The sequence below is a fragment of the Gallinula chloropus genome (genome assembly GCF_964237585.1).
Source record: "Gallinula chloropus genome assembly, chromosome: 1".
Taxonomy (NCBI): domain Eukaryota; kingdom Metazoa; phylum Chordata; class Aves; order Gruiformes; family Rallidae; genus Gallinula; species Gallinula chloropus.
Window position 1 is genome coordinate 183778761 of NC_140085.1, and position 27565 is coordinate 183806325.

The 27565-nt window shown below is 47.4% G+C and overlaps 2 protein-coding genes across 3 annotated transcripts in view; one reads left to right on the forward strand and one right to left on the reverse strand.

The window, feature by feature from the left end:
• Positions 1-10091, reverse strand: part of RCBTB1 (RCC1 and BTB domain containing protein 1) — a 28202-nt gene extending 18111 nt beyond the window's left edge. For both annotated transcript variants that reach the window (XM_084268123.1, XM_084268124.1), the window contains exons 1-4: positions 10004-10091; positions 1665-1835; positions 651-801; positions 16-182 (exon numbers count right to left, since the gene is read on the reverse strand). In XM_084268123.1, the coding sequence (XP_084124249.1) occupies positions 16-182; positions 651-801; positions 1665-1808 (462 nt within the window). In that variant the 5' untranslated portion in view covers positions 1809-1835; positions 10004-10091. The remainder of the gene's footprint in view (positions 1-15; positions 183-650; positions 802-1664; positions 1836-10003) is intronic.
• Positions 10092-23697: 13606 nt separating this feature from the next.
• On the forward strand, positions 23698-24234 carry ARL11 (ARF like GTPase 11; the record flags this gene model as incomplete). The annotated part of the gene is made up of 1 exon (XM_084263883.1): positions 23698-24234. The coding sequence occupies one exon, from the start codon at positions 23698-23700 to the stop codon at positions 24232-24234; it is 537 nt and encodes a 178-aa protein (XP_084120009.1).
• Between the last annotated feature and the right edge of the window lie 3331 nt (positions 24235-27565).

Here is a 27565-nt window from a genome sequence, read left to right on the forward strand (position 1 = left end):
CTGGTTTTGACTTACATCCCCATCAAACGACAGCGCCATGGAATGATGAGAGCCACATGCTACTTCCACCACTTTCTTTATTAACAGATTTGTGCAAACTTGAACAGGAATAATGCCCTGATTGGTTGTGCCATTCCCAAGCTGGCTGTAGCCGTTATGTCCCCAAGCATACACTTCACCATCTGCAAAAATATTTACATTTGGGATTAAAAATGACAAAACATTCCAAGGAAGTTCAGATAGGTAGAATTCTAAGAAATTAGTAAATTCCAAGATTAAAGTGAACAGACATTAACAAATAGTGAAACTGCTACAAGAATCCTCTGGTTGGTAAAAAAAATATGTACTTTGTATACAACTATTTTTGTATATATATATATCACACAGTACAGTCTCTAGACTTACTGTAGAAATACATGCAATTACATAGGTTAAGACTGAATATGTCATAAAACTCTACAGTTGCAACATAATGGAAATGTAACAAATTTGCAGAATACGTTAAGTTCTACTTAAGACCAAGGAGAAGCAACTAGTGTATGTTAACCAATGAATAACTTCATACAATTATACCTTAATCCATTTGTGTTAAATGAAGTGGAACTTAAAATCTGTAAATTGGATTTCTATACTAAATGTTAATTTTCTACCTTCAGTGCAAAGTACAACATGGGGTCCACTTCCATAACTGAGACTGGAAATCTTCTTTCCACATAAGGCTTCTAATTTCTTTGGTATTATTGTGCTCTGATTATCTCCAGTTCCCAAACAATTACTGCAGTTCAGTCCAAAAACAAAAACCTGAAAAACAGAGAAATATTCATTTCAAGTGATTCATACTCAGGTATACACAGACATGGTAATATCCAGGTCTTTATAAAACCAGAACAGAGTTTTGCCATGGACTCTCATCTCAGCAGCTGGAGACTTCCCTCACAGAAGTTAACAAGCTCAAGAGTCAGCACAGGGATACTTTGGAAGTTCACTGATGAGTGAATTCTTCAGATCCATGCAGGACTGGAAACTAGGCTTCTCATTTGCAAGAACTATACTATAAAAAGTATTTACCAGTGAAAGGAGGAGACACCACCTTCTTTTAAAAGTGGTTTTATAAAAAGCAGCCATAGCTGTACTACGAGAGGTTCATCCCACAGGCAGCTTCGGCAGGACTTGGGAGGGAGGGGGGGGAATAAAAATAACGGCACTCTACCCAGTCTTACAAGAAACCCGCCCCATTAACACATCCCAGCACATGTGCCTTGTTTTCTTACAGCAGGACAATAATAACTTACGTTGAGTTTCTGAATCATTAAAATCAACAGATAATCTTCTACTGTTACTTAGCAATCCATATCCTCATGTTGTAACTTCATACCTGAGACACTTAATTCCAAGTTACCACAACTACTTTTGAATTCTTGCCATCTTCAGAAATGCACGTACTCTGCCCTGGCCTTTGTCACTTGTAAGTTTTCTAAATGCACACTCTATATTGCCCCCCATACAAGACTAAAAAAAGATTAAAATTACAAGTTATATCCAGTATGTTTTAAAATACTCAAATCTCACACAATGCTTTTGAGAAGCTATCAATATACAGGTATTCAGTGAACAATGAAAACAGCTGTTTGTAGAGTGTATGTTGCACTTCATCACAGCCTTACCTCATCATTGTGCGTTATGTATATGGCTTCGTTGGCCGATGTACCAAAGACACATGCCTTCCGAATAGATGCAATTTCTTGAGGAGACAGTAAGGTAAATATTGGCCACTTGCCTACATCCACCATGATGCTGCTGTGTGTCATGGTGTTTCTAGAAGTAAGACGACGTTGCTGTAACAAAAACAAAAGCTTGTTAGAAGCTTATTTTGCACCTTCATCAACAAGCAATAAATTTCCTTTAAATGAGAGCAGAGACATGTTGTGTCTCTGAAAGTACATTCCATTCTATATGAAATATGTAATTATATTTCCATGTATTAAGGTGAAAAAAATAGCAAGTGACTTATAGGACACTGGTAGAACAGATCTGTTCTTACCAGGATATTTAAGTAAAACATATTCAGTATTACTGTCTGCTGTTCTACAAGCAAACCCATTAAAGGCTTGTGATCTTGGAAATATCATATGGCAGCAAAATGCATTTCTGAAGTCATTTTTAGAGAGAATCAATTGGAATTCTCATTTATAAAATTTTCACTCAAATATTTTTGCAGTCTTCCAACTTACATATGCCATGTAAGCAACCTCTTGATGTATGTGTGAAACCTCCGAATAGAAGTAAAGCTGAGGCTGTTGAGCATGTGACCCAAATCTGCCATCTCTTACACAATCAAAAACTTATTATGGTCAAAAACTATTTGTGAGAGCACAAAAGCATGAGATAAACCCATGAGTTTGTACAATTAAGCAGCAAAGCACATAAGAGAAATTGATTAGGTGAAACTGTCATAGTCTGTTACTTAGAAACAAGCTAGACCACACTAAAAGCTGGAAACATCACTGGGTACAGACATGGTCTCTCAGTGAACACAGATGTATACAATCCATCCTTCCACAATGCTCTTTTTTTCCCCTCAGTTTCCTTGGGGCAATTGCACCAGCTCAAGAACAAAGCTGACAGTCAAACTTAGAGAGCTTATTTAGGCCTTCAATCCTTCACATAAAATTTACAACATTGCTCATACCCTAGTGGGATTCTGCCACTTACAATCTATGAACTTTGCTCAGGGGTATCAGCAAGTTCTGTGAAATTTGAAAAGCATTAGGTGGAGAATTCCACAGAACATCAGCGATGTGATACAAATCACAATAAGCCACTGGAGGAAAAAAAACAGCGCAGCTATGGAGTCATTCAGTGGAGAAGAATCAAAGTCTCTATTCAGATGCCTTCTTCTCATGAAGAGTTAGTTATTTTAATGTGTTTGTTCCAGTCCTATCCTATCACCCTATTCCTTCCCCTGTCGCTTTCAAGCCAGGCTGCTTCTTGCAGACGCCTGGGTATCAGATATGGACAACAGCAAGAACATGAGAGTGCCTCTTTCCCTTGCTTCTGATGCTTGGTTCTCAAAACTGTGCTGACAACCAAGCCATGGCTTCAGAAAACTATTCAGGATAAGTAGTCAATCCTAAAATACAGGTTGTTTGATGCATGCATTTTCTGGAAGGACCAAGTTTATTGTTGTTATTTTTCAAAAGTTTGAGAAACACTGAGTGTACAAAAAAAACCCAAAAAACCCAACACAAAACCCAGACTTGCCTCCTCATTAAATTCTGTAACCCTGCTCAAAGAAACCCAGCCCTGCTCTATAGCTCTCTCACTAAAAGCCTGAACTCACATTATGTTTCACATTTGAATCAGGTCTTAAAAACCTGAAGTCTGGTCCTGTTTTTGGCTAGGATAGAGTTCGTTTTCTTTCTAGCAGCAGTGCAGTGGTGTTTGGGAGTCAGGATGAGAGCAGTGCTGGTAACACCCCCATGTTTTCAGTTGCTGCCAAGCAGTCAAGGACTGTTCAGTTGTGCATACTGCCCTGCTAACAACAAGGCAGGGGGCACCCAGGAAGGTGGAGGGGACACAGCTGGGACAGGTGACCCTAAGTGGCCAAAGAGGGTATTCCATACCAATTACGCCACGCTCAGCATAAAAGGGGGCTTGTGGGGGGAAGAGTGCATGGCTGCGGGATGCGCAGTTTTGGGGGATGGTTCAGTTGTGGGACGGCTCTGACCTGTATGGCCAGAGTTGTGTGGTTCACTCAGAAACTGCATTGTGTATCACCAGTTTCATACATTTTTACTATAAAATTCCTATTATTGTTATTTCTCTCTCTGCTGTCCTAGTAAACTGTCCTTATCCCAACCCATGAGGTTTGCCTTTGTTTTTTTTCTTTTCCCCTTATTCCCCACCTCTCCTCCCCACAAGAGTGAGTGGGTGCATGGTGCTGAGCTGGAGAGAGACTGGGGCCAGAACCACCACAAGTGTCCAGATGGCACATTCATAACAGATGTATTTCTAGAACAGCTTTTCAAAGTCTACCTGATGCCAAGAACACAGCACATTCTACACCACTAAACAGATTTGAATGCATTTAAGCCTTCTTAATTTCTAGTCCAGTTACAAACTCAGGCTGGTTAGCTGCTAAGATTTCTTACCCCACTTTGGCAAATCTTTTGACATATGGCACTATCAATCAATTAAAAGGAGAGAGCAATGGCTTGTTCTGTTGAGCAGACCAAGTAACTGTTCCTTCTGACTTTACCTATTTGGCTTGCCGCATATAATATACAATCAGTAAGGCATAAACATGTCACAAACTGGAAATTTGGAAAAATACTTTCTTCAGTGAAGTTCTTTTCAACATATCCTGCCAATTTAAGACATGAAGACAAAAAAATATTTTAATGGAGAACTTCCTAGTGAATTAACAAGAGAACCTATTATATTCTAAAGGTAACCAGTTTAAAACATGCTACTTCACCACTCCCTTTCTGATCTTTGCACTAGGTCCTTAATCTACTTGGTTTATTATCCACTATTGCCTGACTCAGTTAACCAGTCCCCTTAGGCAAAACCTTTCCAAGCACTTCTAAAACCTATGGAGTTACACTGCATTTCCCATACCTCAAAACTGGCTATCTTGTCAGACAAGTACCAGTAGATAAAAGAAAAGCTTTTAAGCACACAAGACTTTCCAGACTGAAGACATAAGCAAAGAACTCCACCTACAGATGAAGAATCTTCTTATTTTTGACAGGTGTAACATTACTCTATCTAAATGAATGATGTATAGCTCCAACTTCAACCATTACTACAACCCTACAAAGTAGTCTCTGAGGTTTCTCATTACAACTTCTCTTCCACTGGCAGGTTAGTTTCTTTAATAAACCTTAATCCTAAAGTCTCTCTATGTATAGCAATAAAAATCCTTAAAAATAAACCCAAGCAAACAACAAGAAACATCTCTGGCCTTTTAGATAATACGTACTGTTTCTCCCCAAGCACACACTCTTTTCCTCTCCTAATACTGTCTTTAAACGATGCCATTTCATGGAGTACCTGTCATCATTCAGTTGCACCATTTTTTGCAACAGCTTTATGTCTAAAGGAGTGCAGTAACATGAAAATCTGAAAGTTCTGGGGTTTCTATAAGGACTGCCACTTTTTAGCTTTACCTGACCACAGAAAGCTGATTTAACTACTTATTCTCCTTTTTGCACAGAAAATGAAACACCCAATCTAAGCATAAGCACCCCCTTTTCCTCTCTAAAGACGGATTCCTTAACAACCTTAGCCACTTGCCTAGTTTTCCAATAGAAGTTCTATTTGCCACAGGATAAGAAAAAAGGTCTACAGTGTGGGAAAAGGTAGTTGGGGAATATATATTTATATACAGTACTGTAAATGGAGATGTCAGTAAAGTAACTGTGGCGGTTTGACCCTGACTGGAGGCAGATGTCCACCAAAGCCATTCTATCACTGCCCTTTTCAGCTGAACGGGGGAGAAAAATGTGTTGGGAGGCTTAGGAGTCATGATAAGGACAGGGAGAGATCATTCTGCAATCTGCAATTAGCAGCACTGGCAAAACAGACTGAACATGAACTAAAAAGAGAGAAAAAAGTATCTAATTACACTCTACACACAGTGAGACCAGAGTCAGGTAATGAGAAGTGCAACCAGATCTTAAAGCACCTCCCCCCACCCCTCCCTTCTTAGCAGGCTTCACTTTACTAAAGATTTCACCCCCTTCTTCCCCCCCAGGGGGGCATGGTGTGGGAGAGTGTGGGGTGGGAGAATGGAGGTTTCAGTCAGTTCCTCACAAGTTTTTTTTCCTTGGGGAGGGGGGCATTCCTCACACCCTTCCCCTGCTCCAGCATGGGGTCCCACCCACAGGAGACAGTCCTCCACCAAATTCTCCCACTTGAGTCCTTTCCCATGGGGCTTCACTCTTCACCTGCTGCCCTGGCATGGGTCACTTCTATGGGGTGCAGTCACAGAACATGTGTCTCAGTCTCTCCAGCCCAGACTGCTCCAGCCTGGTTCCCCACAGAGTCCTAAGACCCTCCCCCAGCAAGCCTGCTCCAGAGTGGGTATCTCTCTCTCTATGGGCTGCAGGTCCTGCCAGGAGCTTGCTCCAATGTGGGTCACAGCATCCTCCACATGTCTCCACCCACTCCAGTGTGGGATCTCTGCTCACCCTCATCTTCCATGGGATGCAGGGGGACAACCCACTCCATTATGGTCTTCTCCATGGGTTGCAGGGAATCTTCCTCTCCACCCCTGAAGCACACATCCCTACCCCCACCCCGGCTCCCCCACTGGCCTTGGTGTCTGCAGAGTTTCTTACATCTTCTCACTCCCCTCTCTGGTGGCAAAAAGCAGCTGCTTGTGGGTTTCTGTCTTCTGAAATGTGATTCCCAGAGGCACTATGACCATTCACCAACAGGCTCAGCCTTGGTCAGCAAGGACTCCAGCCTTGAGCCGGCTGGTGTTTGCTCTGTCAGGTCTGCAGAGAGCTTCTAGCTGCTTCTTGCAGAAGCCACCCCTGCAGCCCACTTCCCCCATCCCCAGAACCTTGACACAAAAAACCTTAAAGGTAACTCAATGTTACCACAACAGAAACCAAATTAACTTTAGTATCAAGCAGATGCTCCACAATATTGTGACTGACCCCTCACACCAATCATACTCAGACTTCACCCTTGTGCAACATTTGTCTGGATGGGGGGGAGGGAGGGGAAGGCACGTGCCAAGTTTCTTCTGGGCAAATCCTTGCTATGAAAAGCTGATCTAGGAGACTTCAGTCACGTCACTGCAAGCAGTTGCATAAAGAAACACAGTGTCCTTCACTCACCCTTCCTGTACTGCATCAGTAAGAGAGCTCAGTTTATTGTTTACTTCTCCTGATAATCACGTAGAGGCCTGTATTGCACCCCACTACATTACTATGCATCAACTGCACCTTAAGTGCAAGTTTAAACGCAATATAGTAGCAAACATACCACATGGAGTCCAAAGTAATGCAGCTATGGTAATCTGTATGCAAATAGCTGTCTCTACATTAGTTCTCAAGCTATTGAGATTCTGTATGCAACATGGCAGCAGCAGTTCTAAGGAATACCTGTCACATATCAACACCTGGATTTTAAGTTAGCCACAATTAAAAACCAATATGAGTGTAAGTGTCATAAGGTTAAACTTGATGCTCTGGTAGATCGTTAGTTTCAGCAGCTGTTCTTAACTGTCTTTTCGTTTCTGCTGCACGATTCAGTGATAAACAGCTATACACTATAATAGTAGTTCTATTTCTACTGCGGAACCAGCCAGCAGAGGGAGCCCGTATCAACTGTACCTCTCCTGAAGGCTTTGACATCTCTGCAGTTATCCAACAACGCCAGTGTGCAAACAGGAACAGAAACAATGATGATGGAATTTCAGCGAAGCTAAAAATAAGCCCGAGAGGATAACTTGTAGAGGAGGAAACTGAACTGGCCGCTTACTGTGATAAAAAAGAAATTGATCTCAGAGCAGTCGCTAATGGGGAAAAAATAATCTAGATCTGCTCAGAATTTCAAAAAGCCACATGGTTTCAGAGACTGAAGCTCTTGAAAAGTTCTATGCCAAACCGCTGCCTATGCACTCAACTTCTCACTCAATAGTTTGTTTTTAAAACTAAAGTCAGACTGCAGTGTCACTGATACACGCAGGCAAACATGAATCCCTGCTCTAAATACAGATAAACATATTTTTAATTATTTTTTTTTTAAATCTAAAAATCATTTAACAAAACACTTTGTAAAGTTTTACAGAGTTTCTAGTTCAGCTAAACAAATCTGTTCTGGAGAGAACAATGGCCTACCACAACATCCTACCGGGAAAACAATACCAATTGTCATCACAACAAAAAACTATCGTTAACCCCTCAAAGATCACCCCCTGTTTGAACACAATTGCATTTTCATTTGTTTGTTTCCCTCTTTCCTCAGGCTCCAATGCTGCAGTTTGTTCTAGCTAGGCAAACTTGCCTCTGCACAGAAAGAAACTGCAGGGTCAGGCCTTTGTTGCTATAGTTCCCGTAGTGGGGAGAACACAAGAGCTGGGATAACTGGCTTTAGAACAACAGAAAATGGCTGGCACACTTATTTTTTCAAGCATGCCTCAGCCAAGAGAGTCAAATCCTAGACATAACACTAATCTTCCCCATGTTTTCTCCATTTATGTTTGGCTTTTTAATCCCTTATTTCAGTATTGAGAAAGAACAGGGAAACAATAAATACTCTTGACATTAATCAGGTATGTGAACTAAGTGACTTTACTGTGGCTTTCTCCCTGCCAAACAAAGACATTGCACTCCCTGAAATCACATGCCTTAGCTTACTTTCCTTGCACCTTACATAAGCCAAGATTTCTGTGACAAAACCAATGCGCTCCAAACTCTGTAAAATGGCATTTTTAGATGCCTTTTATGAGCAATACAGGGAAAGAAAAACTTGCTGATCTAAGAACTGACAACCAGACCTCCTGTTTACTTTGAGTAGCCAACTGACACAGGAGCAAGTGAAAACCACCACATACCTGAATATCAAACATACGGCTGCTTTAGCCACAGTAAAAATCCTTTAAGTAGGATGACAGTCATCCACCCACCACAAAAAAAAACCCTGTAATTGCAGTCATAGTTTGTTTTTTTTTTCTCATCTGAGCCATTACCACAACCTACTGAAGCCATTTGCTCAGGCCAAGAAATCTTCTAAAGCAATACATTTCAATCTGATGTATACACAGATAAGCATTCAAAGGAAAACATTCGTATCAGGGCTCTGTGGGAAAACAACAAAAGAAGGGTGAGGATGACTGTTAGCGCGTTCAAGTGACTTGCAGCTGGGGTGTAGAAAAGCACATAGATCACACTAATCGCTGTTTAGTCTCATGTGCTTGACAAGTAGAACATATGTGTTTGGATAACACAGGCCTTCGACAGGCTCGGAGGCAACCCTATCCAACATGCCTGAGATTCCTGCCCCACTGTGGGAAAGCTCAGAGCACGGTGGTGAACGCTGTGAAACCTGTGAAACCCCGATGCTCCAGCAAAACCTGCAGGTTCTGTAATCCTCGAGCAAGGACCCAGCTCCGTGCTGCCTGTGCTCCCGCTCGTGTGTCCGGGTGCAGAGGGGATCCCCCCCCTCCCCCGTCTGCAGAGTAATGGAAATAAAAGCAAAGAGGTAGTTTAATCCCTGTTTTTCTAGTTGTTCCTCTGTCCTGCCTGTGTCAGCTCACACAGGCTCTGAAGAATTACCGCATCGCCCAAACAGTTTTTCCTGAAGAGAACTTTGTGCTCCAAACACATTTCCATTTACGATGCTGAAGACTTTTTACTCATAACCCCACCCCTAGTTTACACGCTTAAAATCCGTTTTACCTGTCATCAGTCGGCGGTAACACCCCTTCTGAAAGGGGTCACTTAAACTGTCTCAAACAGAGCTCTGAAGGTGCCTTTTTGAAGAGGCAATATTCCTCTAACGATTGCTTCAGAGCAGAAACACTCATCATTCATATAAAGCCCAGGGAAGGAAAAAAAAACCCAAGCACATACTGTCATACCTGCTTTTTCGGTAGGCGACATTTCAGCCTTCGGGAAGCGGGCAACAAAGGGGAGGATGGACCGAGGCAGCGCGCACCAGAAAAGCGACCCTAAGCTACGCCAAGCAGGAAGAGAGGCGCTCAGAGAGCTGCGTGGGAGGCATCCGCAGGCGGGCCAAGAGAGCGCTTCGCCTATTCACTCGGATGGCGGCCCCCAACCAAGCCGTGTTTACCAGAGGAGGTGCCTCTCCTCCCCTGGATGGGCAATCGCCGGCCCCACGCACCCTCGCCGGGGTCTCCATCCGGCCTCTCCCCACCGCCGCCGCCGCCGGCAGCTCCCGCCCGCGCCCAACCGCAGCGCCCTAACGGGAACGCGACGGGCGTCAGGAGCCCGCAGCCCCACCCCCCGCGCCAAGCGCTCCTCACCCGCTCCCGGCGACATCTCCCCGGCTGGCTCCGCGCGGCCCTTCCGCCCGGCGGGCTGGGCGCTCCCGCCGCCTCCAAGGTGCTCTCGCGCCGGGGCTCTCGCTCTCCGCCGGCGCCGCGGCCGTTACGCCGGTTGCGGCCGCCGGGCACCGACCGCGCAGGGCGCTCCGCCCGCCAACGGGCCACGGGCTGCGCCGCGCGCGCCAGGGCCGCGCACGTGACAGCGGCCGACCGGGAAGAAGGCGGGACCGAGGGAAGAACCGGGGGGGGGGGGGGGGGGGAGGCGTAGAGAAGCGTGTCACGTGACGCCTGGGCCCCGGCAGGGCCCCCTCCCGCTTAAACGTTCGCGCGCGCCGTCACCTGGCGGGCGGTAGGTGGGTTCTCCCCGCTCCCCTCCCCTCTCTCCTTCCTTACCGCCTATTGGGCGCGCGGGCGCACACCGCCCGCTCTCGCTCTCCCGGCCCTGCGAAGGTGCGGGGGCAACTGCGGGCCCTGCCGGGAGGGTGAGGGGGGGGCGCTCGGGCCCCGACAGCACACAGGTCCCGCCTGACCCCTCAGCCGCGGCTCCTGCCCTGGCACCGCTCTCCTCCGGCCCGGCTGGTGTCCCCTGTAGGCATCGTCTCGAGGGCCTCGTCTCGAAGGCGCACAAACGAGCCCGGATACTTGTGCCGTCCCGTCGAGGGCTCAAGTGAGTCCTTCGGGCGTGGCGCCCGGGGCTGGCCGGGCCCAGCGAACAGCTCCGCGGGAGGTTTCGCTCGAAGAGGTCGTGGCAGGGACATGCTGGTGTGCCCGGCCCCTTTCTGAAGCAGGGGATGCAGGGGGGATCGGCCAGCCCCTTCTCAGTGGTCTGTGGGGACAGGACAAGGGGCAACGGCTGCAAGTTGGAGCACAGGAAGTTCCGCACCAACATGCGGAAGAACTTTTTCACAGTGAGGGTGACAGAACCCTGGGACAGGCTGCCCATAGGGGTTGTGGAGTCTCCTTCTCTGGAGATATTCAAGACCTGTCTGGACGCCTATCTGAGTGATATGTCCTAGGGAGCTGCTTTGGCAGAGGGGTTGGACCCGATGATCTCTTGAGGTGCCTTCCAACCCCTACAATTCTGTGATTCTGTGATTTCTGCCCCCACGCCCTCACTGGCATGAATCCCAGGGGGAAGTGAGGTGGGCTTGTGTGGTGGTGTGACCCTGGCAGCCAGCCCAGGCTACCTGCCCTGGTCACTGCCAAGTGGAACCTTTGGGCGCTGTGGCAGGATCCATACAGGTTATGCTCAAGGCTAGCGCCTGTAATGCCTGAAACCTCCAGATTCCCACAAATAGTGTAATAATGGTGTTCTGGCGCAGTTGCATAAAGACTTCATTCAAAACCTTCTAGCCAGTGTGCTCTTTTGAACTCAGTGTTGAACTCAATGACCTCAGTGAAGGGATTGAATGCTCCCTCAGTAAGTTTGCAGATGACACTAAGCTGGGAGGAAGTGTTGATCTGCCTGAGGGCAGGGATCAGAGGGATCTGAACAGACTGCACCGATGGGCTGAGACCAACGGGATGAAGTTTAACAAGGCCAAGTGTAGAGTGCTGCACATGGGACAGAACAACCCCATGCAGCGCTACAGGCTTGGGGGAGACTGGCTGGAGAGCTGTCAGGCAGAGAAGGACCTGGGGGTGTTGGTTGACTGCAGGCTGAATATGAGCCAGCAGTGTGCCCAGGCGGCCAAGAAGGCCAATGGCATCTTGGCTTGTATCAAAAACACTGTGGCCAGTAGGTCTAGGGAGGTAATTGTGCCCCTGTACTCAGCATTGGTGAGGCCACACCTCGAGTACTGTGTGCAGTTCTGGGCTCTTCACCATAAGAAGGACATTGAGGTCCTCGAGCAAGTGCAGAGAAGGGCAACCAGGCTGGGGAAGGGGCTGGAGGGCAAATCCTATGAGGAACGGCTGAGGGAGCTGGGGGTGTTTAGCTTGGAGAAGAGGGGGCTGAGGGGAGACCTTATCACCACCTACAGCTACCTGAAGGGAGGTTGTAGAGAGGTGGGCAGTGGTCTCTTCAGCCAGGTGACAGGCGATAGAGCAAGGGGAAATGGCATGAAGCTGTGCCAGGGCAGGTTTAGATTGGATATTAGAAAAAAAATTTTACTGAAAGAGTTGTCAGGGCCTGGAACAGGCTGCCCAGGGAGGGGGTTGAGTCACCTTCCTGGGATGTGTTCAAAAAAAGGATAGATGAAGTACTTAAGGATATGGTTTAGCTTAGGATGGGAATGGTTGGACTTGATGATCTTCAAAAGTCTTTTCCAACCTTGTGATTCTGTCATTCTGTTGATGTAATCTTGTCCCTTCATAGTTCTGTCTATACCTGCAGATTGAGTAGGAGACAGAGCTGGAGGGGATAGTGGAGGGGATCTGGGAAAGGGATGATTGGAGACCAGCCCTCCCAAGAGAGCTCTTTTGTTACACAGAGTTGTTACCAGGAAATGGCTTTGGCTTTTCTTAAAACTTAACTTACTTTCCTGACTCTGCACAGGGTCAGAAGGCGGGTGGGGTTGGCAGTGGGTTGAGGGCTGATTTATCTGAATCATAAAGCACAAGGGCAGAGTCCACTTTGGGAGGAAGTATTAATCTGTCTTGGGTGGCAGTTGATTTAGGTGAAAGCTGTTGAAAGAAGAAATTCTAATAAAGGGAAAAGAAAAATCAGTTTCAGCATCCAGGAGTCAAGTGTGGATGGGTTGCTCTGATGGAGTCAGTGATGCTGAAGAAATTCTGACTTGCAGTATGAGGCAGGGGAAGCACAGCAGTATGTCCAGGGAAAAAAAAGAGATTTCTCCCTGCCAAGTTCCTGCTTACTGCACTGTTGAGTGACTTTAGCTGGCATCAGGAAGGCACTGGTGAATAGGCTGTGCAAATCCTGGAGCAACAAAAAGAGAAGGCGTAAATAAAAATATGTAGAAAAGTTTCATCGGAGCCTCCATGGGAAGCCCTAAAAAAGAAAGAAAAAAAAAAAGACAGAAAAGGAATATACACAACACTTATTTTCAGCTTGGGTTTGTGACTCTGCAAAGCACTTGTCTCAAGAATGGGTGCTTTTCTTGACATGGCTAGGGAATGGTGCAAAGGTAGGGCTGTGTAAACAGAACTTTGATCCTATTTAGACCAGGCATATGTAGAACAGGCCTGTTCTAATTACAATACAGAGAGACCCAGTTGTATGAACAGAAGCTGGAACACAGGCCCTCAAGTCAGGTTTTTTTATTCATGGGTTTGAGTTTCTTATTATTAGTTATTGTTAATTAGCTTTTACATCGGCCAACCAGGCAAAGCAGGGATGTTCAGAGGCAAGTTATGTAGAACAAAAGGAATTACTTCCTAAGACAGTATACAGGTAATGTGTGTAACTCGTTGCTGACTTTGGTGCGTTAGCTCATGGTGGTTTAGCCCTGGCTGGAGGCCAGACACCCACCAAAGCTGCTCTATCACTGCCCGTTTCATCTAGACAAGGGAGAAAATATATATTGAGAAGCTTAGGAGTCGAGATAAGGACAGGGAGAGATCATTCTGCAATCAGCAACATGGGCAAAACAGACTCAACACAGAATAAAGGAAAGAAACTCTCTAATTTATTACACTGCACTGCACACCCAGTGAGACCAGAGTTGGGTAATGAGGAATGTGATCTTAAAGCACCTCCCCCACCCCTCCCTTCTGAGCAGACTTCACCTTAGTCATGATTTTGCTCCCTTCTTCCCCCCCCCATTGTGGCTCCTCCCCCAGGGAGGGGCAGGGACTGGGGGAATGGGAGGTCTCCTCATGAGTTGTTGTCCTTCTTAGCTAAGGGCTGGTGGGGGCATTCCTCACACCCTTCCCCTGGGGTCCCACACATTGGAGACAGTCCTCCATGAACTTCTCCAACATGAGTCCTTTCCCATAGGGCTTCACTCTTCACCAGCTGCCCCATCGTGGGTCACTTCTCTGGGGTGCAGTCACAGAATGTGTCTCTCAGTCTCTCCAGCCTGGTCCTCCACAGAGTCAAAAGCCCCCCCAGCAAACCTGCTCCAGTGTGAGTCTCTCTCTCACTCATCTCTCTGTCTCTCCACAGGCTGCAAATGCTGGCAGAGGCTTGCTCCAACATGGGTCACAGCATCTTCTGTATGTCTCCAAGCACTCCACCATGGGTTTCTCCACAGGCTGCTGGGGCATCTTTCTCTCCAGCACCTGGGGCGCCTCCCCCACCTCTGCCCCTTTCCCTGCCCTTGGTGTCTATACAGTTTCTTAAATCTTCTCACTCCTTTCTCTGGTGGCAAAAAAAAAGTCTGCTTGCAGGTTTTTTTCTCATAAAAGTGATTCCCAGAGGCGCTGTGACCATCGCCGAGTGGCTCAGCCTTGGTCAGCAGCGACTCTGGCCTTGAGCCAGAGCAGAAGCCTTGAGCAGAGACCTTCTGGATGCTTCTTGCAGAAGCCACCCCTGCAGCCCCCCTTCTTCACCAGAACCCCACCATACAAAACTACAACAGCTCAGATGCTGGTCCCTCTCTTTCTTACACACGCAGTCACAGAATCACAGAATCATTAAGGTTGGAAAAGACCTCCAAGATCATCTAGTCCAACCGTCCTACTACCACCTACATTACTTACTAAAGCAGTAAGTAATAAGTAAGTAAGATTAGTCTCAGCTGACACCTCTTTTGCTAATGCAGCAGGTGTCTATGGAGTAGTTTTCTCAAGTGGCTGAGAACTGAAACAGACAATGACATGGCATGGAATTACTCCTCAAACCCTGTTGCAGCCCGAATCAGCAGTTTCAGTATCAAAACTGGAGATCTCACAGACGAGCACAGTCACAGATAAATCCAGGCGTAGGCAAATTTGTTGCCTGTTGTGGATTAAAACATCCGTTCTGTATATGTGACCACAAACAGTGAAGAGTCATAATGGTCAGTGGCCTGTTACAGGCCATTAAAAGAAGGAAATTCTTCAAAGTGCTTCCTCCTCAGCTAGTGCTATTTTTTCGATCAGTCAAAAACTGTTCCCAAACAGTTTTCATTTGCACTGCAGAGCCCTAGGAGAGGATGCGAGCTAAATCCATGAGACATTAGAACAATCTGGAGCTAAATGTCACCTGCACAGACCTGGCATCTTGCTCCACCTCTGTTCTGCAGCCCTCACCATCAGCTTTCCCTGGCTGTGAAAGAGCAGCCACACAAAACGCAGCGTAACGACTGATGTTCAGCAAAACCCTTTCCAAAGTCGTTTATTTGCTCGCCCCCCCCCCCCCCCCCCCCCCTCCTCTCCCCCCGCCAATGGAACAGGAGCTCCGGCATCCGCGTTCTGGCAGGAGCTGGTGCAGCTGGAGACCGGCTCTGCGTTGAGAAGTGTGCGGGATAACAGTGACGCTCCGTGGCCAGCCGGCAAAATGCAGTTTCTGAATTTTCAGGGGTTTGTTTACATCTGTTTTCCCAGGCAGAAAGGTAGGAAAGATACGTTTGAGGCTCTCGTTCCTGGGGATAAATTCCGGTGTCTCTGCAGCACACCTCCTTCGTTGTCACAAACTGTCCTAAACGCCGAAGCCAAGACGGAAACTAAAACGATCCAAGGAAACCTTGTCTCCCAAACCCCTGAACCTGCCGAGCGCTCAGATTGAGACTCTGCTGTCGCTCTGGAGCGTGGCAAGTTGTACGAGGTGCATGTTCAGGTCCATGCGTCACCTGTCACTTCTTCCCGTGGAACGGGGATGAGAGAAAGGCTCCTTCAGGCAGAACTGGATTTGTATGTTGGGAAGCAGAATTTCCTCAGGACTCACCTGGAGAGATGAGCTTTGTCAGTGGGCCTCCAGGCTGTAACTTTTACCTCCCTTATAAAGAACAGATTTACCTATATTATACATAGGGCTGGTAGGCAGTGTGGTTAGACATCATTAGATACCACCCTCAGCAAGTACACCGATGATACAAAGCTGGGAGGAGTGGCTGACACGCAGGAACACTGCGCTGCCATCCAGAGAGACCTGGACAGGCTGGAGAGCTGGGCAGGGAGAAACCAGATGAGGTTCAACAAAAGCAAGTGTAGAGTCTTACACCTGGGAAGGAATAACCACATGTATCAGTACAGGCTGGGGGGTAACCAGTTGGAGAGGAGCTCTGTGGAGAAGGACGTGGGGGTCCTGGTTGATGACAGGTTGGCCATGAGCCAGAAGTGTGCCCTGGGGGCTAAGAGAGCCAATGGGATCCTGGGGTGCATCAAGAGGAGTGTGGCCAGCAGGTCAAAGGAGGTGATCCTCTACTCTGCCCTGGTCAGGCCCCACCTGGAGTCTTGTGTCCAGTTCTGGGCTCCCTGGTATAGAAAAGACAGGGATCTCCTGGAGAAAGTCCAGCGGAGGGCTACAAAGATGATTAAAGGCCTGGAGTATCTCCCCTGTGAGGAAAGACTGAGTGAACTGGGGCTGTTCAGCCTAGAGAAAAGAAGTCTGAGAGGGGATCTGATCAATGTTTATAAATATCTCAAGTGTGGGACACAGGGGGAAACGGCCAGCCTCTTTCCAACGGTCTGTGGGGACAGGCCAAGGGGCAAGAGCTTCAAGTTGGACCATGGGAAGTTCTGCATCAACATGCAGAAGAACTTTTTCCCAGTGAGGGTGACAGAGCACTGGGACAGGCTACCCAGGGGGGTTTGTGGAGTCTCCTTCTCTGGAGATATTCAAGACCCATCTGGACTCCTCACTGTGCAACCTGTCCCAGGGAACCTGCTTTGGCAGGGGGCTTGGATGTCCTTTCCAACCCCTACAATTCTGTGATTCTGTTATTCTATGATAACCTCTTGATAGCAACTGAAGGGATAGTTGAAAAATACCCCAAACCAGTCATTGCATCATTCAACAGATGGAGGAGCCAATACTGGGGTATGTAAGAAGACAGAGCCTTTTTCTGGCATGCATAACTGATAGTATTGAATGTGTACCCATTTTTTTGTCTTTTAAATTTTTTTTTTCAACTAGAAACATTAAAAAAAATCGAAGAATTGAGATTAAGGCATTTCAAAATAGTCAAAGTTCTATTTTAACTAGTTTCTAAGGTGAAAACAGCATGTATGCAGTATGTAGCATCGATTAATGTATGACTTAAACAGGGACAGAGACCAACCATAAAAGGAAAACTAATGAATAGTCTCAGAAAAGGAAGTGATGGCACTGGGATAGGTGAAGACACCAAAGAAGTTTAGTTTTGAATTGCCCTGAGGAGACAAAGTGAGATATTATGAGTCAAGAGGAAGAGTTTTAAAACAAAAGAAGAAGGACCTAGAATGAGAGTTCCAGTGGTATAGACAGGAGACAAACAATATGGGTAACACTTGAATAAATGAGTCTATAGAGAGGAACTGCATCCTGGTAAAATTCAAAATTATAAATGCAGAGACTGGAGTAACAATATTTACGAAAAATATTCTCCAGTTGTTCACAAAAGACATAGTAGTTTGAACAGAAATCAAAGCAAGGTAGGTACTTTTCCTTTCCACAGCAGCTGTTGCAATACCTGCCTGCTCTTGGAGCTGGTCCAGAGGAGGGCCACGGAGGATAAGAAGGCTGGAGCACCTCTCCTACAAAGACAGGCTGAGGAAGTTGGGGGTGTTCAGCCTGGAGAAGAGGAGACCACAGGGAGACCTTACTGCAGCCTTCCAGTGCCTTGAAGGGGCCTACAGGCAAGCTGGGGATGGGCTGTTGATCAGGGACTTTAGTGACAGGACAAGGGGTGATAGGTTTAAACTAAAAGAGAGGAGATTAGACTCTAAATTAGGAAAAAAAAATCTTCCCTGTGAGGGTGGTAAGTCCCTGGCACAGGCTGCCCAGAGAAGCTGTGGCTGCCCCCTCCCTGGCAGTGTTCAAAGCCAGGTTGGATGGGGCCCCTGCCCATGGCAGGGGGTTGGAGCTGGATGATCTTTGAAGTCCCTCCCAACCCAAACCAGTCTGTGATTCTAAGGGATGAGAACATGAGGGAAAAGTCTTTACTTTGTGCCATATTTCTCCACATCTCCCTCTTTGTTGGGGTGCATTGAAGGCTCAAGACAGGGCATCAGGGCAGGGTCTGGCAGGCAGGAACCACCCCACTGGCCCCATCCAGGGAGCAGGCACACTGGGGAGCATGGAGGGTCTAAGATGCTCATGCCTGAGATGGCGTGGTGTCCCTAGGGAACCATCAACCAGTATCTGCTGCGACGAGAGGGAAGAATGCTGCCAATCAATGGGATTGATAAAGCACTTCAACTTTATTGCAAGCACACACTTCCTTTTATACTATTCCTACCACGTGTTATACTTATTGTATTTTAATTGGCTCTTAACTAAAGGTTACATTTACATACTCCACCCATCTTGCAGCCTGGGAATCATGTCTCCTTTTCAGTCCCAGGAACACTGAATCCTTATCACACCTCCTGCTCCCACATTCCGTGGCCGTGCTACATGATACACAAGAATACGCTGACCGATTGTTGACCCTTCTGTTCTCACCAAGATGGCATGGGGCCTGGTCTTACTAAGCTACACAGGCAACTGCTTGAACAACTGCTCCATAGGCTCATGGCCTTGCTTCTCAAGCCATTCTGCAACAAGTATCTTGTTCTCCAAAGCCTGTGTCTTAGGTCACAGAATCATAGAATTGTAGAATGGTTTGGGTTGGAAGGGACCTTTAAAGATCATCTAGTCCAACCCCTCTGCCATGTGCAGGGACATTTTTCAATCAAATTGCCCAAAGCCCCATCCAACTTGACCCTGAACACTTCCAACAATGGGGCATCCACAACTTCTTTGGGCAACCTATTCCAGTGACCCACCACCCATATTGTAAAATATTATGTCTCCTTATGTCCAATCTAAATACCCAATCTTGATGTAATAGAGAGCAACCCTGAAGAAAAATATGGGGGTACTGACGAAAAGCTGGACATGAGCCAACAATGTGCACCTGCAGCCCAGAAGGCCAATTGCATCCTAGGTTGCATCAGAAGAAGTGTGGCCAGCAGACCGAGAGAGGTGATTCTCTCCCTCTGATCTGGTGAGACCTCACCTGGAGTACTGCATCCTTATTGAGCCCTCAACACGAGGGGCACAGACCTCTTGGAGTGGCTCCAGAGGAGGGCCACAAGGATGATCAGAGGGCTGGAACACATCTTTTACTTAGACAGGCTGAGAGTGTTGGGGTTGTTCAGCCTGGAGAAGAGAAGGCTCCAGGGAGACCTTATAGCGGCCTTCCAGTACCTGAAGGGGCCTACAGGAAAGCTGGGGGGGGGCTGTTTGCAAGGGTGCGCAGCGACAGGACGAGGGGCAATGGGTTTTAAACTAGAGCAGAGTAGGTTTAGATTAGACATTAGGAAGAAGTTCTTCATTGTGAGGATGGTGAGACACTGGCACATGTTGCCCAGAGAGGTAGTGGAGGCCCCATCCATGGAGACATTCAAGGCCAGGCTTGATGGGGCTCCGAGACACCTGATCTAGTGAAGATGTCCCTGCTTACTGCAGGGGGGTTGGACTAGATGACCTTTAGACATCCTTCCAACCTAATACATTCTATGATTTATTCTAAATCTACCTTCTTTCAGTTTAAAGTCTCTTTCTTCCTCACAATGAATATAGTGATTGGGACAAAATTCCAGTTACTGGCTTATTTAGGGCATGGGGCGGGGGGGAGGGTCTCTCCTATAGTACTAGTCCGGATTCTTGCTCTTTGTGATGAACATCTAGGAAACAAGGGGATGTGGGCCTCACCAACAGCGAACAAACAAACGGACTGAAATTCTCAGGAACTATAAATGGAATTAGCAGCCATTGGCTTTGCTCCTGTGAATCTGGGCACAAGAAATATGAGGCAAGAGCATTTGTTCTGCCCATGTAAGATGTATCTGGGGTAAGGGCTGTCCTTGTCTCTGAATGCAGTTTCTGAATTATTCAGTGTATGGCCTTTCTGCTCCGGCAGTAGGCCCGCTCAGCTCATCTGCTTTTACTTCTTTTTCTTTTATTCTTCCTTAAACAGGCTTGTGATTGCTCCCATGTATTATTTATTGGACATACCACGCTTTTAAAGCATAGATGTAGGTGGAACTGACTCCGTAGGCACAGTTTGCACCCCTTATTTGGAGCAATTGCTGGAAATAAAGAAAACAGGCTGCAGTGCAATATGTAAGGTGCGAGAATGTAAAAAACCCAAAGAATATAGAGTTGCCTCTCTTTGCCCGTGGATTACTCTATCCTGTGCCACAGAAAACCTGAAAGCAGTCTTCAGTAAAACTGTACCCTAGTTGTATTCTTTATTTGGGTTTGTTGTAGTTTTGTGTGGCTGGGCTCTGGTGGAGGAGGGGGTGTTGCAGGGGTGGCTTCTGCAAGAAGCAGCCAGAAGCTCTCTGCAGGCCCAAGAAAGCAAACATCAGCTGGCTCAAGGCCAGAGTCATTGCTGACCAAGGACCAGCCCATCAGCAATAGTCACAGTGCCTCTGGGAATCACATTTAAGAGAAAAAACCCACAAGCAGCTGCTTTTTGCCACCAGAGAAGGGAGTGAGAAGATGTAAGGAGCTGTGCAGACACCAAGGCCAGGGAAAGATGGGGAGGAGGCACCCCAGGTGACAGTGAGAAAGATGCCCCTGCAGCCCATGGAGAAACCCATGGTGGAGCGGGTGTCCCCCCACAGCCCATGGAAAAGGCCGAGACCCCACCTGCAGCCCATGGAGAGACCCCACACTGGAGCGGGTGGAGACACACAGGAGATGCTGTGACCTGCGTTGGAGCCTCTGCCAGCACTTGCAGCCCGTGGAGAGAGAGACACAGAGATGAGCGAGACAGATCTGAGCTGGAGCAGGTGTGCTGTGGGGTGGAGCTTGTGACTCTGTGTGGGACCAGGCTGGAGCAGTCTGGGCCTGAGAAACTGAGAGACATTCTGTGATTTATGACTTCACCCAGAGACGTGACCCACACTGGGGCAGCTGGTGAAGAGCTGAAGTTTCGTGGGAAAGGATTCGTGGGACATGTTCACGGAGGACTGTCTCCTGGGGGTGGGACCTCATGGTGCAGCAGGGAATGCCCCTCCTACCCCCCTTCTCCCCCCCCCCCCCCAACTAAGGACACCAACTTGCCCAAGGAACTAACCAAAGCCCCCTTTTTCCCAGTCCCTGCCCCTCCCCATCCTATGGAAGAAGGGAGCAAAATCATGACTAAAGTGAAGTCTGCTCAGAAGGGAGGGGTGGGGGAAGGTGCTTTAAGATCTGGTCGCATTTATTACCCAACTCTGGTCTCACTGAGTGTGCAGTGCAGTGTAATAAATTAGAGAGTTTCTTTCCTTTATTCTGTGCTGAGTCTGTTTTGCCCGTGCCACTGATTGCAGAATGGTCTCTTCCTGTCCTTACCTCCACTCCTGAGCCTCTCAATATATATTCTCTCCCCTGTCCAGCTGAAAAGGGCAGTGATAGAGCAGCTTTGGTGGGTATCTGGCCTCCAGCCAGGGTCAAACCACCACAGGGTTTTATTTCTTTTTGTCTTTTTTTTTTTTTATCCAGAAGCAGCTACTTCTGTAGCATATTCAAGAGTGATGCAATAAAGACTCCAGCACATCATATCTCAAATACTCAGCTGTTCATTGGGTGGTAGAATCTCCTCCCTTGCTTTCTGTTTCTGTATTTTAGTGTACTTTAAAGTCATTTCTTTGCTATGAATGTCTGGTCAGATGAAACAGACGTGTACCACAGCCTCCTATCAAGCCTCAGAGAAGACAAGTAATACCAAAGGCAGTATAAACATGAAAAGATTGAGAGATGATTCAATTGAGCCACTGGTACATCAAAAAACCCCAACTACAGTTGATTTTCCAGTACAATGCAAGATGGGGAGGAAGGTTTTCCCAAAATGGAGAACAAGCAGATTAAGGAGCCCGACAACAATTTAACTTATTTTTAAAAACTGAGATCTGAGATGAACGGGGGTAACCCTGGGGCAGCGGCGCACACTGCGGAGTGTCCAAACAGTTCCCTGAAGGATCAGGATCTGCTGCACATCATAGTTCTCTTTTTTTATTCCCATTTAGAGAGCTTCCTGCCCTTTTCCCATTTATAGTCTGGCTTCAGAGAAGATCACAGATTAACATACACTGCATGATTTGTCACATGCGTGGTGGTGCCTTTATAGTTAGATTAACTCTGCAACAACTGCTGTACATAAGCTTTAGCTTTTGAGTTAACCTAAAGCCTGACTGTAGCCACACGTCTCCACCAGCCGCACAAACCTCATGGATGTGTTTAGCTCCACTGGGCTCTGTGGGTTTCCTATGGGAGGGACAGCTTGAAAAACATGGTCTGTAGGATCCCTTGCGCTCCCATGCACCCAAATCTGGGCTGGGTTCCTGGTTTTGTTTTGTTTTCATCTTCCTTTCTTTAAAAGATGGAGAAATTGCACATCTTGCCCTTGGGGTAAGAAATACATCTCTGGTTGGTCACCAGTGACCTGGTCACTGACCAGACAGTCCTTTCCACATGCTGAGCTTCACCCCCAGCAACGGTGGCTTGCAACATGCAGGCGTCATGCAGAGATCATCGCTGGGGAAACTACATGTCCCACAGGCACATGGGAAGGGCAGATGAATCACAGTTCCTTCTCCATCCTCAAACAAAAGTGGCTGGAGAGCTTGGAGCAGTGTTAACTCTGCGATGTGCGACTTACAGCCGCTTTCAATTCTGCACGCCTCTCAGCAGTCTCTTGGGAGCAAAACCCAACCAATAAAGAAGGTAAATACCAGCTTTGCTGGGCCTCTGCCTGGCTGCCATAAACTGCTCTTGCACAAGCGATTCTGGGAGCTGTTTCAGCAGCACATTTTTGCCTCTGGCATTTAAAGTTCAAGTGGTGCTGTCTTGTTAAATATTTCTCCCTTCTTTTAAGGGTTTTTCTTTCCCCCTCCTTCCCCCAGCCACAGAGGACTGACTTTGCTTCACTTGCAAAAGCTGCAATCTAGTAAATACCTTGATGTAAAGAATGGTATAGATTTCCACCCCAGGCAAGGCGATTGGACCGGCCATTATTTCAGTGAGACATTAAAAAATGATGCTTGTGTGTGTTTGGTTTTATTTGGAATTGCTGTTGTTGCCAGCTGTGCAACAGGTACTGGAAGCTGCTGCTACGGAGATTGGGTTTGGCAGCAAAAATAAATGTCAGTTGTTGCTCATGTTTAAATCCACACCCCTGAGCTGTGATTCAGCAAATTCCCAGAGTAACTCTAGTCTGAAACCCAGGTTCCTCCTTGTCCTGTCCTGCCGGGGGTGGATTTCCCCTAGAGAAGCCAATGAACAAAAGCTCGTTTATTTCTGTACGCGATGAGGAGGAAACTTGCTCCACCATCTCTCCACCTCTTCCTGCAAAATGCTGGCTCTGTTTTGCACCAACCACTTCAGGTTGTGAATGAAAATGGAAGTCTCAGCAGCGGGGGAGCTGGGATATAGAAATTGTTGTTTCCAGCAGCACTCCCTGGCTGTGCTCCATGCCTCATAAATATTAGCGCTCACCTCATTTTGGCTACGAAGAGACGCAGAAGCAAGCTGCCCTGTGGCTTTCTGCAGCAAATCTAAGGTGCTGCCTTGGAGAGGCAGGACCGAGGACTCTCTTGTTAACTGACATTATTGAGGAAATACTCTTGCTTTCTTGCTTTCTTTTTTTTTTCCTCGCCACGGTTGTGACAGCATCTTGATGGGGAAGCTGATCTCCAAAGGCCAGCGCAAAAGAGATGCTCGAGTCGTCATGCTGGGGCTTGACTTCGCTGGCAAATCCACCCTTCTGTACAAACTGAAGAGCGGCCGGGCTGTGGAGACCTGCCCGACCGTGGGCTTCAACGTGGAGTCTCTGCAGACACCCTGTCGTGTATCCTTCACCCTCTGGGACGTCGGTGGACAAGGCAGCCTGCGGGCAAGCTGGCCTGACTACCTGGAGGACATCAGCACCCTCATCTTTGTGCTCGACAGCACAGACACCGTCCGGCTGCCCGAAGCAGCGGCAGCGCTGGAGGAAGCCCTGAGCCACCCCAGCATGGCTGGCGTCCCCGTCCTCCTCCTGGCCAACAAGCAGGAGGTGCCGGGAGCGCTGTCTCCTGCCGAGCTCGGGGAGAGGCTGCGGCAGGGGCGGCTGGCAGCGTGCCGCTGGGTGCTCCAGGGGTGCAGTGCCCACACTGGACAGGGCCTGAAGGAAGCCATGGCTGTCTTGGGAGAGCTGCTGCGGGGTCTGGAGTAGAGCTCCCCCCAAGAGCAGACCCTTGCAGGGCCAGCGGAGATGAAGCAAATCAGAACCTCGAGTGGACCCTTCCCCACTCGTCGCTGCTCACAGGTTTGCCGCAGAGGATCCCAGACTAACCCCCTAAAATGAGCAGACCTGCAGTACGCACATGCCACACTGAAAAGTACCCAGCCACTCGCCACTGAAACCCACCGGGAAGACCTCTGAGGAAAACTCCCACCGCGGAGCGGTTTTGGCTCCGTCTCTTAGACTCTCATCAACAGCCGCAGCCTTCCCGGCAGCCGCCAGGCTCTGCTCCTCCGCTGTGTGTGTGCCCAGTGCTTCAGCAGGGATGCTTTCTGCCAGGGCCCTGTCAGTTACACCAGAGATACGCATAAGGGACCGAGCAGTTTGTTTTAGTTCCCCAACTCCCAGCCCTGCTGCAGCTATCCTGTGATGGGGTGATCCCCACGGGGAGGGGCGGGTGTTTTGACATGCCCCACACCGCTTCTCGAATCACGAGTTCATCAGCTGGAAAAGCAGCAGCTGCTGGAAGGGAATGGCTGGACTGGAGCACTGTGAGCACCGGAGTTTGAACAGCCAACAGCCAACTGGTTTTAATGCAGCATCTACGGGTATAACCTTGGAGCCGTGGGCGTGAGTCAGGGCTGAACGCTGTGATGCAGCTCAGGGATGTGCACGTGTTAGTCTCTGCGTTTCTTGGTTTGTGCCTTTCTTTTACATCTGTTATTTTTAACAAATGTCACTTTCACGAAGGCAGTACCTCATTTTCCTTGGATTATATTTAAATATAAATAAATTAAATCTGACTTCTAGACACTTGGTAATACGTCTGCATGGGTCTACCTATAAATATCTTCATGGTGGCCTGAACAGCCAACATGAAGCCCTGTCTCTCAGACTTTCTGAAACTGGATGAGTGTACTCTACGGGCAAGGATTGGTGACCATGGGCACCTGTGGGCAAAGGCAGGTTTGTAACCAAAGGGTTCTCCACACTCAACCACACCTGGGGCAGTTGAAATGCTCTGGCAGCTACAGTGGGGCTGGGTCTCTTGTTGCAGTGATGGTCTTTGTCTGATCCTGCTGAACCTACCATTGGAAAGACTTATAGAATGTGTACCTGAGGGCTCCCTGAACCCAAAATTCTGTTATTCATGGTTAATATTAAGGGATTTCATAGTAGCCCCTACTTCAGTATGAAGGAAATTAAAGTGATGAGAGAAAGGACACAAATTTTTCAGGCAGAAGTCAACTCTTTCAAGGAAGAACTAATTCAACTTAGAAACACGAAAGGGAAACAAATGGTGAAATCCTCTTCTGATCATACCAAAGCATTTTACAGCTGTTAAGGTATTAATAATCCAGCTGTTACTGGTGCTGTTATTACACTCACTTCATAGGAGGCAACAGCTGGAAAACAAGGCTTAAACAGCCATGAAGAAACATAATATGAGATTTATAGGAAGGTCTCAATAAAAGAAATCCTTCCTGGCAGAAAATGTCACATTTTTTAGCTGCATTAATATAAAACAACTATTACATGCTATAAAATAGTTCTCCAGCACTGGAACAGGCTAGGCTGCCCAGGGGGGTTGTGGAGTCTTCTTCTCTGGAGATATTCAAGACCCCTCTGGACACCTCCCTGTGTGACCTGTCCTAGGGAGCTGCTTTGGCAGGGGGGTTGGACCCGATGATCTCTGGAGGTCCCTTCGAATCCCTACGATTCTGTGATTCTGTGATCTGGTCTCAGTATAGTTAAACAGCACTGAACAGTATGATGAACTATATGACAAAGCTGTGCGTATGGTAAGGAGGACAAAACCCACATCTTCAAATCTTTGCAGTTAACATAAGCAGGTTGATCTGCCTTTGGCTTGTAGGTGATCGTCATTTGCTTCTAACATGCTCCACATGCAGGTGGAGGTCTCTGGAGGTCCCTTCCAACCCCTAAAATTCTGTAAAATTCTGTGAATCTGTGCTGGGTGTTTGACTGTCAGAGGTGGACTGAGTGGTTTTTATGAGACAGTGTACGTGCTGGTATCTAGGCAGAGATGGATGAGCTCAGGTGATCTCTGCAAGCTGGTTGCCAGTAGATGAAAAATCCATGTCTTCTCAAGGGCCCATCCAGCTGTTTTGAACACCATTCCTAGAGGCATCACGAAAAAGGCTCTGTGTTGTATTGCCATGCAAAATAAAATCCCTTTACTGAGATGGTTGGTGTTTTGGTCCTGCATCTCATGGTACAAAGGATCAGCAGCAGTTTAACCTCAGCATGGACTGGATGGTTGTTCTGGTGATGTTTGGCTCTTGATGTGTGCATTTGACTGTACAGGATTGTCTGCTGGTGGTTAAAATAGGGCACTGAAGCCTTCCCATTTCCCTTTGAGTGGTTTTTAAGGTCTCTAAAGAAAAGAAGTAGACTCCTCTGGCAGCAAATAGAGATAACCACCAGCCTTTGTGTTGTTTTTAACCCAGCTGACAGCTGAAACAACCACACAGCCATTCAGTCCCTCACCCCCCGCAGTGGCCTGGGGGAGAGAATTGCAAAGAAAAAAGTAAAGCTAGTGGATTGAGTCAAAGACAGTTCAGTAGGACAGAAAAGGAAGAGAACAACAACAGCAGCAGCAACAACAACAACAACAATAATAACAATAATGAAAAAAAAATTATACAGAAGAAGTGATGTACAGCACAGCTCCTCAGTACCCAGAGTCAATGTTCATCAAGCTCCTGAGCCATGCTGCCTCCCAGCCAACCCCCAGTTATATACAGAGTATGACATCATATTGTATGGAATATCCCTTTGGTCAGTCTGGGTCAGCTGCCCTGGCTGTGCCCCATCCCAGCTTCTTGGGTACACCCCTCCCCCCCCCCCCCCCCCCCACTGGCAGGCCACTGTGAGAAGCTGAAATGTCCTTTACTACTTGGCAACAACTAAAGCATCAGTGTGTTACCAACATTATTCTCATCCTAAATCCACAACACAGCACTACACCAGCTGCTAGTCCAAAACTAACTTTATCCCTGCCAAAACCAGGACACTTTGGTGTCCATCACCAATTAAAAATTAAAGTGGCAAGGTAGGAAGTGGGGAAGAAGGGGTTGCTCTTGGCAGTAGGAACCCTGAATGCCTGAAACTGATGAAACAACATCCCAGTTACTGAAAGTGTTCTCACTTCCCCTTAAGCAGTAATTTGGCAAAATACCCCATCTCATGGGGCATCATGTGATTTACCATCCTTGTTTTCTGGATTAAGGCTTTTCTAGGTGATGAGTCACATTACTCAGCCCATCTATGCCATTGTTAGAGACTGTCAAGACGATGC